Genomic DNA, 16,236 nt, shown 5'->3' on the forward strand with positions numbered 1-16,236 from the left:
CTAGTGACAGCTCTTCAGCCCGTTCAGAGACCCATTGCAATTCATAGGTCCAGAGGCTATAAAAGGGGAGGCTGGTTTCCCTGGAGGAGGAACCCGGTGGCCCTGCCTCAGTGCACCAGGTGGCTCCCTGCCAACCAGCCTTGGCCCAGCAGCCCAGGCAGCCCAATGAGCTTCCCTGCCAGAGTGGCTGCAGCCACCACAGGATTTAGTTTGCTGGCAGGGAGATGGCCACAGGAAACACAGGGCTGCAGAGCCTGGGAATTTCAGAACAGTTGCATCTTGCAGAGCCAGTTACTGGGACACCTGTGAATGCCCATCCCGAGGAGGCACATCCCCCTAACTTAGTGGCAGTCTCCCCTATTCCCTGGTGTTTCTGCACCAATTATGGCTCCCACCTGGCCCCTGTAGGGCTTCTAGTCAATGACACCTGCTTACTGGGTTCAGGACTTCAGGGGACATACATCTGTCTTTAACTCATTCGTTCCTGGGTTCCTCCCAAAGCTTTACACCTCCCCTCCCACCATCACTCTCCTGTCAAAATGACCACATGGGCCCAGCTGGTATGCTCAGTGGTTGTTGACCTATGAACCAGGAGGTCAGGGCACAAGCCTGAGTTGTGGGCTCAATCCCCAGTAGGTAGCATGCAGGAGATGTCTCTATCTCTTCATCCCTCTCCCTTGCTCACTGAAATCAATTTAAAAAAAAATTTTTTTTTAAATGAGCCACATGGCCCAGGTCAGTTTTTCTCATTGGTTAAAATGTAGGCCAGCAGGATCATGGGTTCAATTCCTTCAATTCCCAGGCAAGGGCATGTACCTCGATTGTAGGTTTGATCCTCAGCCCATCGGGGAGGCAACCAATAGATGTGTCTCTCTCTCGCCTCTCCCCTCTCTCTGAAAATCAATGGGAAAGGTATCCTCTGGTAAGAATTAAAATTTTTAAAAAATCACATGTAACAGGGCCCAGAAACAAGGCTCTCGCCCGTGGTCTCCACCTCCCCCTCCCCCATCAAACACTGCGGGGGCAGAAGCCTCACGTGAAAACGTTTCAAACATTCTTCCAAGCAGAAACCCGCTAAGTGAAACAGGCCCGTCCAGCAGTTGAAAGCTGTTCATCAACCCTGAGGGCCATTCGCAACCCCTGCTTAGACAAGTCCTTCTCTGCAATCGTCAGAAACTTTCCAGAGAGACAGCTACTCCCCCCCTGAGCTTCGGACACGACCAATCCCATGAGACAAATGGTCCAAAAAATTAAGACACTTGGAGGAATTATAGGGGAATAAAGCGTTTATTAATTTACAGTAACATAGAAAGATGTCCATGGTAGTTTTGAAAGCTCTTAACCAGGTACAAGTGCAAGAGCAGTGGGTCCCAGCCACTGTGGTCAAACACACTCATCACAAAGCTGAGGGGACATGCCCTTACCTGTGGCATGTCCCGGCACACAGGAGCTGTGCACCCACCGGGCAGAGGACTCTGCTGGCTGAACTGCAGCAGCACACTGTGGTTTTATACATGAGAGAGTGGTGTCCATAAACACCACACTTAGACCGGACTTATGCACATTCGTACATTACTTGGTAGGGATCCGAAAAACAAAGCAACTTAAAAAGAAACTTAAAAAGAATACCCATGCATTCCAGACACTGAGCAATTATATTCTAAAGCAACAGAAGTCACACCTCCCCACCTCACTTCTCCATCCTATTATCGCCTAGAGCAGATAAAGTCTGCACAAGATACAGAGGAGAGTCTCTGTGGACTCGGGAGTGGGACGCTGGCCCTGTCATCACCAGGATGTAGCATGCACTTCCGACCATGCCATACAGGACCTCAGAGCTCGTTCCTGGATGAGGCAACAGCCACATGACACTGTCCTTCAACAGCGCACAGACCACTTCCAGGATCCAAGAGGACTTTGTCACCGCTGTGTAAACACACTACAGCTGAACTGTGGGTCCCCAACTTTGGGACTTCAGAGATGGGCAAACGAGAAATTCTGTAGCTTGACAAAAGGAAGCCAACAATTTGTTTTGCAACCAAGATTTTTTTAAAAATTGCCCCCTCTTAAAGGACATTTTATCACCCAAATTAAGAACATAATCTCAAAATAAAAGACAACCCTCTGGGTTGACTAAACTGGACTTTCTAAGTTATACTTCCGACCTGCACAGAGCCTGCTGTGCCCAAGACCTAGCTGTGGACCCCAGGACTCTCACTGCCCCAGGGGACACACGGTCAAGCCCTATCCCCAAGGGCCCAGACCCTTACGGCACCCGCACCATCACTCACGAGGCAGGGACCAGCCACCAGGACCCAGCTGACAGGGACTGCTCAAGCACAATGTGCTTCCCATACACTCTCCTGTGAGCCTGCGGGGAAGGCACAGCCTCGCTAAGCGCAGCTCCCTGCCCACGGCCTGCCCAGGCACAGCTGCTTCTCTGGGGCAGGGCGTCCTCTGCTCAGTCCTGTGCTTGCTGTTCCTCTTCCTACTTCTGCGTGAAACATTCACTTGAAGAATCAAGTCATGGAAGATGCAAAAAACTTAAAGTGATGGCACTTAGGCCTGATAACAGACATATTCTACATTAGGAAACTGTCAATTGTCCTTTCTTCAAAAAAGTATCTGTTTAACAAGTACACCCTAACTAAAACTTATCCAATTTCAGAACCAAACAACAAAACTAAAGTATCTCTGCCTTAAACGCTTTTCCGGAATAAAGCCAGGTATAAATAAATAAATAAATAAATATATAAACAAACAACATGAAAAGGCACAAACGTGACACAGGTGGGTGGGAGATACATTCCACACCCCACCCAGGGTGCCAAAGCTGAATTCTCAGAGTTATCAACACTGCCCCCACCCATGCCCACCCCAGCCCATCTGTCCCCAGCAGCCAAGGCCCAGAGCCCAGGACTATGGAGACAGTCAGAGGCGCCGCGGACTAGGCTGGGGACGCTCGGCTCCTTCCATTGGCTGCCGGTGCCCTTTCCTGGGGAAGGCTCGCGCCAGCCAGGCAGCAGCCTCAGCTCTTCGACACCCAGGGCTTAGAAACATGGTTGTATAAAGTGCTCTGTTCCTATGCTGTGGCCCACCATTGCCAACAAAAGACCAGGAGCTTTAGTAAAGTGTCACTCTGAACAACAAAGGGGCCTTAAGCAGCTGACTGTTCACACGTTTGGCAGCTATAAAGTTTCAGGCAGGCTGACCTCCAAATTGTAGGGATTCTGAAAAAACTCACTAGACAATGGCTGATCCCAGGGAGCATCCTGTCCTCTGGAAAGGAAGAGGTGAGGCCTGGCCCTGTGCAGCCAGAAGGTCACGCCTGCACATGGGGGGCTCGTGGGCTGGCAGCAATCCCAGGGGCTGCTGTCCAGAAAGCCCCGACCACCATGACCCTCTCCAGGACAGCGCTAGGAGCTGTGTCCTCAACAGGCCCTGCAGACAGCACTCAGCAGGGCAGCGCAGAGCACGTAACCCTGCAACATGGCTCACAGGAGAGCGCCTGAGCCAAGCGAGCAGCAGAAGGGGACCCAGGATTGGAAAGCTCCAAGGTGAGCTGAGCACCACTCCTGAAACTCCTTTAGAGCCCAGGTGTGACAACCCACTCATCTCTCTCACCTACCACACCCCAAGCAGGCCAGGGGGAGACCTGACCTCACCACTATCCACTTAGGTTCTAGGAATACCACCAAGACATCAGGTCCCAAACGGAGAGGAGCAATTACCAACCACAGCTGACAGCCTGGCCGCACCAAGGACAGGTGGGTGCCACGCTGGTGTGTGCAGGGACTAGGAGACAGGCAGTGCTGCAGGTCTCTTTTCCCACTGCACCTGGCAGTGGATGCTGCTGGGCAGGCCTTGGTCCAAGCTATGTCTGCAAGCTCCCCAGAGTGAAATGGCAGAAAACTCGGGACCTGTGGCATGATGCCAAGCAGTCGAGTACCAAAACAGGTATAGCGCTGGGGAATGCAGACGCTCTCTCTTTTGATTGCAAACAAACGCAGGCACTGACTTTGAGATAACACCGCCAATCCTTGCAGCCAGGAAACCAGCCTTGACTGAAGACAGTAGGACTCCCCACCCCAAGGAGAGAACACTGAACTGGCAAGGAAGGGATGTATGTACGACATGTGTCACATGTCAACCCCAGGAGCAAGGGACAACCAGCAAGTTCATGAACTGTGTTTCTGCACTCTACATTTTTACCAAAAACTCCCTTTCCATTTGATATCAGAAGGATGAATCAAACAAATTGAGAAGTAAAACCACAGACAGAAGCACAGCTCTGGAAAGTGCTGAGTTCTCCAACCACTGCCTGCACCTGCACACACTTCCAGGCCCACTCATCCATCTGCAGCTGGGAAAATCCAAAACAGACACTGAGGAAGAATAACATCAAGTTCTGTATGAGCCTCTCAGCTGATAATGACCCAGAGACTGTCCGATGTCCAAGACCTGAGATGGAATTACAACCCAGAAGAAAAAGGCCGTCTGCCTAGCAACAGCCAAATGTGATCTGTCGGCACAGGATGGGCTCACAGGAGCAAGAAGCAGGTCCAGCTTCCCCGCAGATCACCACCTTCCGTGCTGCAAACCACCGCTGCACTGCCTTTACTCGTACAGCAGGAACCTTTTTATGGGATCTGGCAGCGGCAGCAAGGGAATCAGATGGAGTCGGTACTTGCCAAGAGCTCTTCTCACGGCCACACGGCACAGATTCAGCAAAGCCCTGGGGACACCTGGGAGGCCATGGGAAGGAATGGAGAGAAAGAGGAGAAATTAATTCCTCTCCTAACTGAGGAGCCAAGGCTGGTTATGACTGACAGGCACAGATGGTCACTGCCAACTTCCCAATTTTAGAGCTAGGAGCACGAGCCGTGGTGAAAAAGGCCTTGCTACCTGCTCCTTCTGTCTGCAAAAGCAGGGAAATCCTCATTACCTGGGGCAGCATCACAGCATCTCCTCAACTGTGTTCAATTCCCTACACAGAGAAGTCAGAGCTGACCATTGAAAGCCCTGCAGGTGTAGACACTGCCCCCACCCTCTGTCAGGGTTTGCTCTGGGTCAATCCAGAAGCCTCCCAGGAGTCTGGGAGAGCGGGTGAGGACAGGCTGACAATTTTGCTCCGGGTGAAAAAAAGCCTAGCCGTGTCTCTGACCTGGGCAACAGGCATGAACATAGATAGGCAGCTTAATCCTATCAGAACAGCTCCAACCACCAGGTCTCCCGAAGGCCCATAGGAGCACGTATCAATGACGGCTGCAGGGAACCCAACAACCAAGTACAACAAACTCAAGTTTGTACGAGGTGAGGGCCAGATGCCCAGGACTCGGGCAGCAATGAGGCTGGGCCGGGGCAGGTCAGAGGGCACAGTGGCCTGCACAGGACACTCAAAATAAATTCCAAGCCCCAGAGAGCCTCTGACAAGACCCAGCCTCATCAACTGCAGACTCTGGCTGGCAACATATTAATGCATTGGCAAAATCTTTGTGCACAAATAAGCAAATGATGGACTTATTCTAACAGAAGTTAGACTTACCACACAATCCCAAACCAAAGAAAGAGAAATGGGAAACACTAATAGATGGGCTTATAATTTGTTCAAGGCAAGCATTTAAAAATCAAATTAGACCCCTAGCTGGTTTGCTCAGTGTTTAGAGCGTAACCCGGGGATTGAAGTGTCTCAAGTTTGATTCTGGTCAAGAGCACATACCTGGGTTGCAGGCTCAATCCCCAGCCCCAGGCAGGGCGTGTGCAGGAAGCAACAATTGATGTGTCTCTCTCACACTGATGTTTCTCTCTCTGTATCTCTCCCCCTTCTTTCCACTCTCAAAAAAATCAACAGAATATATATCCTCGGGTGAGGATTTTAAAAAGATATCTTATAAAAATTAAATAGAAGTGAAAGAATTTGGTGTCACAAAACAGAGCAAAAAGGGAAAAATGTATAATTTTAGGAGCTTTGAGAATACGTACTTTTATAGATTCCCTGGTATCAGCTCTTGGTATCTACAAATTCTAAAGAGAAGACCAATCTGGAAGACCATTCTGGAAAAGTCCTAGTCCTAACCAAAGATTCTAACCATGCGCTTAGTTGGAGGTATTTTTAAATGGCTACAACTTGGTTCATTCAAGTGCCCCAAACAGACAGCAAGTCAGAGCTGAATTTGGGCTGCTTACTTCTTGCCTCTTGAAAGACCTGCAGGGCCTCGGGGTCCACCTTCCTTCTGCCCCTGGACTCTGGGCCCAGGGACTCCCACTTCACCAGGTTCAGGTTGGCTCCAAACTCCACGAGCAGACTCACAAAGGCCGCCTCGCAGCCGTGACGCAGGACGGCATCCATGACGCACCCGGGGGAGCCCCTGCAGAAACCCTGCGTGTTGACAGGCCCGTTGCAGTTGAAGTCGGGGTTCGCCCCTGCCTGGAGCAGAAGCTTGAAGCACTGGAGGTTGTGGTAGGCTGCGCTGATATACAAAGGGCAGACAACCAAGGAGGTGAGGCGCCGGGAAAAGGGCGGCCGGATGTCAGGAAGAATGTGGTGGTTGATGTCGACGTCGGCCCCGTACCTACAGGGGAGACACAAGGATGATCAGACTCCGCAGGGGACTAATGGTGTCAACAGATTCCCACGCACCCTAAGAAGATGGGCCTGAACCCCATGAGCACTGGGGATCCCTGGAGATGCCACAGTTCACATCAGTCTCATTACTTCCAGCAAGTAAGCAGTAGTTAGGAACCTGAAACCCACTCACAAATTCGTAAGAAAATTCTCTCAAATCTTCAAAGATCCAACAATTCCACAGCTAACCTATTAAACAAAGGAAAACTTCCAAATTTATCCTATGAAATCACCAAAACAATATTCCCCAAACCAGGTCTCTCTGGCTGGAAAAGAGAAGCTGGAGGCACCCATGTGAACGCCCACCTGGTGATGTTCATGGACAGAGAAACACAGATCGAATGTATGAGTGACTGCACAGTAGGAGGGCCTAGAATCAGTGACACCACACGCCATAAGCACTCCTTGTGTCTGATCTTGGTTTCTAAACACATTCTCCACTCAAAGAAACCAGGACTCAAATTCCAGGGCTGAGACAGAAAGCACAAGATGAGCCTAGCATAGCTTGTTATGTGAGAAAGTGGGGAACTGCTCAAAGATGGGGATGTGTCCAAAGATAGAGATGGCTGGCTGGGGGTCCCGAAGACAAATCTGACACAATTAAAGCACCAAAATAATTAACAACATAATTAAATAATAACTCAGTGGGTAATACAGGAAACCATGAGTCTGACATAAATAAATGAATTAAAAATCTGATGAGGAATAGAGATATGCATGTTTGCAAAGTATACCTCTCCACAAATTAATTAATTACAGAGGGGAAAAGAACAACCTGGCAGATGCCACGTTAACCACAAAGTCACCGTGCCGTCAGCAGTATCAATAACAACTGGAATCACATGCAGCCTCACAGAATGCAGTAGGAAGCGCAGCCTCACTTCCAGGGGTCCTGACCAAGATGCAGTACCTACTCTAACTGAGTAAGCACCAGACAGCCGGCACCTGTGGCCTTGAGCCAGTCCTGCTGTGCCTCCCAAGCTTTGCCATCACACACTTCATCTGAATTAAGAAATGGGAGTTTGTAGGCAGTATGACAAGGGGGCAGAGGGAACAGCACTGTTTCCATGCATTCCCCAAAATGGCTGGCCCAAACTTGTGCTCTGTCCCAGTGTCCTGTGGAACCTGCACTGCCACTCCAGCAGCACTGGCCTGTAAAGACGGCACATAGGCCTCCCACTGACGCCACCGTGTGGCATCATCAGACAGGACAAGTGCAAACATCACTCTCCCAGACATCCTAGAAGGGAGAAGGAAAACATTCTAAAACACACACCAAACCATGCAGAAACTCTATTTAATTTCGCACAATCAATTAAGAAAAGGAGAACTAGGTTTCAAGCATTGATTCCCCCCCCCTCATTCTCAGGGGTTTGTTTTCCAAAATGTTTGTAATTTTGGGCAATATGACAATCTGGTATTAGCTGAGCTATGGGAAAGACAGCCCTGCATCCACTCATAAAAATATACTGGATGAGAGCCAGTTCATTTTAATTCTGAATATTTTCCAAAATTCCCTACTGCTTTTAATATCACTGGCAAAGAACCCCTGGGACAACTCAATAAATCAACGTAACGTGCACACAGAGAAATACCACTCCTTACCTTTGCTAAAAAACATCGGCAACATACACAGTAACAGAACAGAGGCTTACTTGCAGAGGACACAACTGACAGTGCAGAAGAAAGCCCGGCCTGGGGAATGGTGGGAAGGCAGGAATGCTCAGGTCGGATTGCCCATCAGGAACCAACCACATCACCCCCATTTCCCGTCACTGACCTCATCACTCAGAACATACAAACTTTCAATCGGGTAGCACGTGTTCTGGGGACCTCACTGTGAAAGCAGTGTCCGTGCTCTAGGAGAGAACCAGATGCCTTAATGACCTTTCTCCACAGGGCACTGCAAGCGCCTCTCCCAAAGCCAGGCCTGCACTTAATTCAAAGCAGCCGTGCATCAGGACGACTGAAGTGCCCAGAGAGATCTCAGGGGCCAAGATGAAACTTCACTGATTGATCCTACTCAGAAACATTTCCAAATCAATGGCTTATGTTCTCCAAGATGCAAAAATACAGGGCTTAGCTTATCAGGCCAGAAAGCCTGGAAAAGGAGGAGAAAAGGCATCACTGCTTTATCACCCTCAATATCACAGCCATCGCATCCCATTTTCCTTCCCAAAGGTCAATTTCATAGCCATTTAGTACAGAATGGAATAAATATATTTCAAAACCTGATTTCAAAACCACGTTCTGTGCTGGGTGAGGGGAGTGTCAGGTAACAACAGAACCTTACCTAGTCTTTTGACTCTGAGAACCGGCTACCTATACTACACTCAGTCAACCACAGAGGAGCTGCCTCCTGAGTAAGTAAGTCACTAGAGATATGGAAAATGAAAATGCAACCTGGTTCAAGTAAGGAAAAAAAGTAACCACCAGTGTAATTAAAATAAGACCACAAACCATCTAAAATGCTAGAAAGAGAAAGCAAAGAAAGCACAGATCATGGAACAAAGACATGAGTTGAAGAACAGTTAAGAAACAGACCTAACAACAGCTCCAGCACTCATGTTATCTGTACTAAAAACAAAGAACCCCAGACAGTCAAATAGAAAGGTGAACACCAAGATTAACCTGAGAAGATTAAAGCTCACGGTTACAGAGTGCTGAGTAAAGGAGCCTTCAATGAAAATAATAGGTTTTTCATTAAAAAAACTTTTGTGTTGATAATGAGCATAACCAATAAGAAGTTTTATGAACTCTATTAGCATCAAAATACAGAAAGCAAAAACTACTAGAAATACAGGGGAAACAAATCACAACAGTGACTAGACAGTAACAGAGTCTCTAAATTTGGTTTAAAATGTAAGAACAGAGAGAGGAACTCTGAATCACATAATTGAGGCAACTATATTGTACTATGCAAACAAAACACCCATGGTCATATACTTTGGTACAAGCACCCACAACAATGTAGTCTAACATTTAAAAAAAGATATTTAATTCAAAGAATACCCAAAATGGAAATTAGATGGGCCATATTATCTGAGCACAATAAGCACAAAACTTTCTTCTCTATAAATATAAGAACAAAGAAGAACTAAACTTGCCGGGCCAGTGTGGCTCAGTGGTTGAGCATTGAACCAGGAAGTCATGGTTATATTCTTAGTCAGGGCACATGCCCAGGTTGCGGAGCTGGATCTCCAGGAGGGGGCGTGCAAGAGGTAGACAATCAATGATTCTCTCTCATCATTGATGTTTCTCTCTCTCTCTCCTTCTCCCTTCCTCTCTGAAATCAATAAAAATTTATATTTTTTAAAAAAGACCTCAACTTCAACTACATTTAAAAATGAGGAAAAAGCCTAGTGGAATTGCCAAAGCTATAGGCAAATATTTACATTATTAATCAAGAAAAAAGTGAATAAGCATGTAACTCAAAAGTTATAGAAAACAGAAATTAAAAATAGCAATTAATCAGTAAAAAAAAATAAGAGAAGTGATACAGGTAAGAAGAAACTCTTTAAAAAGATTAACGAAATAGACAAATCCTCTAACAAGTCTAATTTGAGAGAGAGAGAGAGAGAGAGAGAAAAGCAAAAATGAAAAACAAGGAGTGAGACCATGGCTGCAGCTCCCCATGGTGGCCGTCAGAGGCCATGGGGGCCGGGCCTGGCAGTACTGACCTGATGAGGGCCTGCAGTATGTCGGCCCTGCCCACGCGAGAGGCGTGGTAGACCGGGGTGCTGCGATGGTGCCGGCTTCCATTGGGGTCAGCCCCGGCTTCAAGCAGGATCTGGGCACTCTCCAGGTGTCCATTCACCACGGCCACATATAGGGCCGTCTGTCCCTTCACATCCACGAGGTCCACCTCGGCCCCCTTCCGGATGAGGAAGTCCACACAGTTCCCATGGCCAGCAGTGGCCGCGATGCGCAGCGGTGTGCAGGGAAGCCAGCCACAGCACCAGACGGACTTCTCGTTGATGCGGCTGAGAGAGAACACAGGGATCCAGGCTGTGAAGGTGGGCACTGGGAAACCCATAAGCTGCTGCGCCTCCCCTCATATAGAGACTAGGAAACAGAGAATAGGGGGCCAACCTCCTAAAACAGTCACCCCCTTGCTTCCACAGCACTCAGATGTTCACCGTGCTGGACCCATTCTACAGAAAAGAAATCCGAGGCCCAGGTACACGGATGGACACTGGAGAAGATCTTGGGCTGCTCCACAGAGGGGAAGGGTCTGCCTAGGGAGGCGGGGCAGCATGGAGGACAGCACTCTTGGGAATCTGGTCAGGCCTCCAGGCCCCTTTTCCCCAGCTTGGGCCTACCTGCGAAGGCCTAAGGTTGGTATTCTCCCTGGGACTAGGTGACCACTGTGGCTCCTCTGATCTGACACAGCACAAATAACAGCCTGCAGAAACTCTAAAGCTGCACAGGACCTACACTCCTGGCCAACACCAATGGAGGGAACCTGTGCAGACTCAGCTCTCATCGGAAGTGACCATCAGACCAGGGCTCCCTACCCAGGAATGCCATCCGTGCAATCCACTGACCCTCCAAGCCATCTCAAGTTCCCCAAGCAGCCTTGGACACCGCTCAGGAACCCAGACCACAGGAGCAGTGACCCAGAAACATGCAGCGGGTCCGGGCTGCTCCTGCAGCTGGGAACTAGCTTCCACTGGACAAGAAGGCCAAGGAACACTCCCAGGACACCTCACCAAAGAAATACATAGCAACAAAAAACATCGTCAACTAGCAGGAGAGTCACTGTACTTGAGTATAGAAAGAAGAAAGACATACTTAGAAAAGCAATATAAAAACCATGGATCTAAAACCTAAACTCTATGTTATTCTGCCATTTTTATTCTACTGGTAAGCAGCAAATTAAAGTTTGCTTTGGACTTGAGTCATTCACACTGAATATCTGTGTGTAATCCACCTGATGTCTTTGTATAACAATTCTTTATGGACATTTAGAGCTTTTTCTTAATATTAATATCTGTTGTAAGGGATTAATACTGAGGTATTATAAGGAAAAGCAAAAAGAAACCTATTTCTGTAGTATTAGAAATCCTTTCTTTTTAATTCTCACCAGAGAATATATTTTCATTTGTTTTGTTTAAATATTATTTCTTTTTGTTAATCCTCACCCGAGGTCATTTTTTCCACTGATTTTTTTCATAGAGAGTAGAAGAGAGGGAGGGAGAGAAGGGGGAGGGAGAGGGAGGAGAGGGAGGGAGAAAAGGGAGAGAGAGGGAGAAGGAGAGGGAGAGGGAGAGAGAGATACATCGATGTGAGAGACAGATATCAGTTGGTTGTCTCCTGCACACACCCTGACCAGGGCTGAGAATCTAACTTGAAACTCAGCTACATGCCCTTCACCAGAAATTGTACCCACAACCCTGAGGTGTGTAGGTCAATGCTCTCACCACCAAGCAGCACCAGCCAGAGTTATTTTCATAGACTTTTGAGACAGAGGAAAGAAGAAGGAGAGAGAAATATCTATGTGAGAGAGTAACATTGATCAGTTGCCACCCATAGGCACACTGACCAGGTATCGAACCTGCAACCTTTCAGTGTACAGGATGAGGGTCCAACCAACTGAGCCACACAGCCAGGGCAAAAACCCTTTTTTGGGGAACTATCCACAAAGTTGGTATTGGATTCCATGTCTACATGCAGGCATTTCTTCTCTCAACTCAGTCCTGAAGGGGAAAGAAAAACACGGAAAAAGCATGGTGTTGTTCTGGTTGCAGTTTCAAATCTAGTTGGGACTCCAGACTGAGGCACCCAAGCAATCAGAAAACACCCTGAGCTCTCCCAGGTGTCCCAGGTAGGAAGAAGGAGCCACAAGAGTCCACTGCTGGGAAGAAAGGGCTTGAGCCATGCTGGAGGGCCTGAGAGGAGTTGGCAGGGAGACAGGCAGGGCACTATGGCACTATGGACAAAGAGAAGGAGAAACGGAGCACCCAGCACACGCCTGGCTGATGAGACGGCCATCCCCAGGCCCTGGAGGCAGATGACTGAGGACCTGAGAAGCCAGAGAGGAGTACACCAGGAATGAGGTCACCTGTGGTACATCCGGTGATGTGAACCCCCAAGGGATAGATAACCAGAAGAAAATACACAAGGAAGGTGAATGTAGTATACCACTTAGCATGAAGAGCCAGAGACTTTCAAAGGGGCATGGCTACCGCTGCTGAAGAGGGTGACAGTGCTGCCTCAGGAGTAACACAGAAGAAGCTGACACCACGAGACAAAAGCTGCCAGAAAATATAAAGGTCAAATGACAGAGCTGGACTTGAACTCGGGTCTCCTGGGCCTCAGTATCGGGCTATCTCCTAGGAGTCTGACCACTCCTCCATCTCTTTTGTTCCCTGTCCTCTAAAATGGGGAAGCATCAGCTCTTCACCTGCAACCAGATAGTGGGCCTCCCTGGGTTGTGAGCCTCGGTTTCGTGCAAACCCACAGGGCCTAAGTCCGGGGCAGCCCCCTGACAGCGACGCCCACCTGCGGTAGCTCTCCTCCTGCAACAGGCTCCTGAGGGTCTGGAGGTCCCCCACGTAGGCGGCGTCATGGAGCCTCGTGTCCTCACAGTGCTCCAGCGGGTGGTCACAAAACTGCTCCCTCAGCCACTCCTTCAGATTAGGACCTGCACTGAAGAGAGGAGCTCCTGTCAGCTCCGGGAAACCCTGCCCACGCCAACCAAAATGGGCGCCATCGACAGCAATCCCTTTCCCTCGAGAACGAATCGTTCCCACGCTCCAGAAACTTCCAGAGCACAGAAAAATACAGAAAGCTTCCCTTAACAGAAGTAGCACATTCCTGACACCAAACCTGATGAGAATAATAATTCTAAAGACATTGGTGAGATGGGGGATGGTGAGCCAAAGCTACTTCATATAGAAGGTCCTAAGTCAAACAAGACTTGTGAAAACAATTACACAGCCAGGCAGGAAGAAGGGTGAGGACCTCAGGCTGCCTGCACTCAAGTCCCCACCATGCCAGCGTGGGGCCAAGCACAGCTGTACAGCACACCCCTCCACAGGCAGGCTTTTTCCAGTGCTGAAGATGCTTTTTATAGTCCAGTCAAACCTCTTTTGCATGCCTTCTGTATACAAGCCCCTGTGGGTAAGGACAGCACCAACCTTCCTTCCACAACACTCCTCTCTCCACTGGGGAGCGGCTGTCAGTCCTTCTCTCTTCCCAACTGAACACCTCTCATTCCGTCCCTCACCCTCACAGGAAATGACATTCCAGGCCCTAAGGTCCTGGCTGTCCTGGGGGGTCAAAGCCAATACTGACCAAAGCCCAGAGCAGAAGGGGTCTTGCCTGACTTGTTCTTGTTCATTGGGGTGTCCCAGCTCCAGCAAGGTGCCGCCAATACTGGGCCCCCAGTGAATGTTTGCGGGAGGGAGGGTGGAAGGGAGGAATGCAAAGTGCTACTTGCTCTGGTCTCCAAGGCAAACACTCTATCATGGCACGCCTATGAGTAACGGTAGCAAGGTTCTTGTTTATTACTAAGGGCTGATAAGCTCTTTGGAGGAGGTCTCTCTCCAAAGACACATATGAGCATGTGAAGTCCGGAGCACACAAAAGCGGCAGGTACACAGGGCAAGTTCAGACAACAGGCGAGGAGGGGATCCCGCCGCAGGTGCAGAGGGCAGCTGTCCTGGACACCTGCGAATGACGCACTGCCCCTGCCGGTTCACATGGGCACAGCAGGACTATTTCAGGGAGAGACCCTAAGCCAGATGGCTATTGAGTGGTGGGCGTGAGTCCTCCCAGCTGCCTAAACCCACGCATGACAGGGCTGCCTCCTCTGGACGTGGGCACCGAGAGCTCGCCGCGAAGGCGTCACCACTGTGCGCGGGTGGCATGGCCGAGGAAAGGCACCTGCCGCCGCGGGGCCGGCTCTGGGTGTTCCCTGGCAGGTGCCCTCGGAGCTGGAAGGTGGCCACTGTGCGCACAGTCGGGGTCCTAACGGGCAGGCAGTTCGAGATGCCAGTTCCCTGGGAAAGGGCGTCCGGGGCGCGGGGGCTGCACCCGCCGGGCTGAGGAGCGAGGGGTCGCAGGGGCCTGCCCTCACCCCGCTGCCCGCACGTTACCTGCGGGCCCGGGCCCGGCCCGCCCGTCGGGGCCGCCGCCCTCCGCCATGGGCGCTCCGACCTTCGGCCCGTCCGCGGCCCGCCTTCCCGGCCCCGGCGAGCCCCGCCGGCCGAACCAGCGCGGCGGCGACCACTTCCGGCGCCGCGGGCAGGTAGGTCGCGTCCGGTTTACGATTTCGGACGACCGCGCCCCGCCCGCACCGGCTCCCGGGGCCTCCGCGTCCCGCCTCGCTGCCCGGCCGCTGGGAGAGCCTGCGCTCTGCCCTCACCGCACGCAGAGGAGTCTGGGAAAGCACGCTCGCCGGGGGCGGGGCCTAACTCGCGAGGCCCTGGGAACTGCGGTTGGTCGCGCCCGTTCCCCCGCCTCGCCCCCCCCCCCCCCCGCACGGAGAGGGCGCGGCCATCAGCCCGGCGGGTGTGGGCGGGGCCTCGGGTGGGTCGGGAGGCCGGTTCGAGCCCGGCCTTTGCCCCGCGGAGGGGAGGGTCCCGGGAGTGCGGGTGCGGGTGCGGGGAGGCCTGCACCGGGCAGCAGCGGCCTTCTCCACTGTGTCCCCGCGCCCAGCCGTGGGCTCGGGGCAGTCCCGGAGCGCGCGGATGCGAAGGTGCAGTCCTCCCGGCAGGCTTAGTTGGAGGGTTACCACCGCGCTGGGCTTAGGTTAACATGGTATTCGATGAATGTCCCCCAAAAATGCCTTCCACGAACCTCTGTCAAATCATGCGCATTGAGTCGGTGCTTTAGCGTGGGTTCCCTTGGCTCCGTCCGTGTTCCCCGCTGGCTTAGAGAGGAGGCTGCTGCGGAAGGGGCAGGAGGGCCTCAGTGGATGCCGGGAGGGCGCACAGGGTCAGGTTTGAGCAGTGAAGTGGGAGGTACAGCCGGTGTGAGTGTGAGGCCGCCCTCTCCCTCCCCAACACTGTGCATGTGACCCGCTGGCCCTTCTTGTGTTGTAATAACAGGGCCGGGCTGGAGTACCGGGAGCCGCAAAGATGAGAGCTGGTGTCCCTTGCCGAGACTGGCCCACCTGCGGCAAACTTGGCAGCCCTCCCGGTGTGTGTTGAGGAAGGGGACTTCCTGAAGCACTGTTTGGACTTGATAACAGCAGAGAGCACCCTTGGCACTAGGGCCACGGTGACGCCCATGGTGCTGGGAACCAGAACCGCACACAGAAGCACATGGGAGTTTTCAAAACACGGAGCCTGGAAACAACCCAAGCATTCATCAGGGGGTGAATGGATCGAGTGTGGTCTGCCCAGGCAATGGAATATTACTCGGTCTTGAAACGGAAGGATATTCTGACACAGGCTTCAACATGGATGAGCCTGAGGTCATTATACTGAGTGAAATAAGCCAGTCACAAAAAGGGCAAACACTGTATGATTCCATTTAAATACGTGTTTTAACATAGATTCATGGAGACAAAGTAGAAAGGTGGGTGCTTGGGACTGGGGGGTGGGGGGTGGAGAATGAGTTTAATGGACAGTTTCAGGGTGGGAAGATAATCAAGTTCTGAA

General features: G+C 50.9%; 1 protein-coding gene across 1 annotated transcript; it reads right to left on the reverse strand.

The window, feature by feature from the left end:
- Positions 1–1,268: 1,268 nt before the first annotated feature.
- ASB1 (ankyrin repeat and SOCS box containing 1) lies at positions 1,269–14,989 on the reverse strand. Its single transcript, XM_084891372.1, has 5 exons — positions 14,728–14,989; positions 13,130–13,271; positions 10,306–10,608; positions 6,187–6,572; positions 1,269–4,745 (listed from the first exon to the last, which is right to left on the reverse strand). The coding sequence occupies exons 1-5, from the start codon at positions 14,774–14,776 to the stop codon at positions 4,618–4,620; spliced, it is 1,008 nt and encodes a 335-aa protein (XP_084747498.1). The 5' UTR covers positions 14,777–14,989; the 3' UTR covers positions 1,269–4,617.
- Between the last annotated feature and the right edge of the window lie 1,247 nt (positions 14,990–16,236).

The sequence above is a fragment of the Pipistrellus hanaki genome, assembly GCF_964339955.1.
Source record: "Pipistrellus hanaki genome assembly, chromosome: 8".
Taxonomy (NCBI): domain Eukaryota; kingdom Metazoa; phylum Chordata; class Mammalia; order Chiroptera; family Vespertilionidae; genus Pipistrellus; species Pipistrellus hanaki.

Bases quoted from the DNA above. Each gene is read 5' to 3' on its own strand.
- ASB1 (XM_084891372.1), bottom strand. From the start codon at position 14,776: ATGGCGGAGGGCGGCGGCCCCGACGGGCGGGCCGGGCCCGGGCCCGCA. The intron at 13,272-14,727 runs GTAACGTGCGGG...TCTTCAGTGCAG, and splicing joins GGCCGGGCCCGGGCCCGCAG to GTCCTAATCTGAAGGAGTGG. The intron at 6,573-10,305 runs GTCAGTACTGCC...TCTCCCCTGTAG, and splicing joins ATACTGCAGGCCCTCATCAG to GTACGGGGCCGACGTCGACA.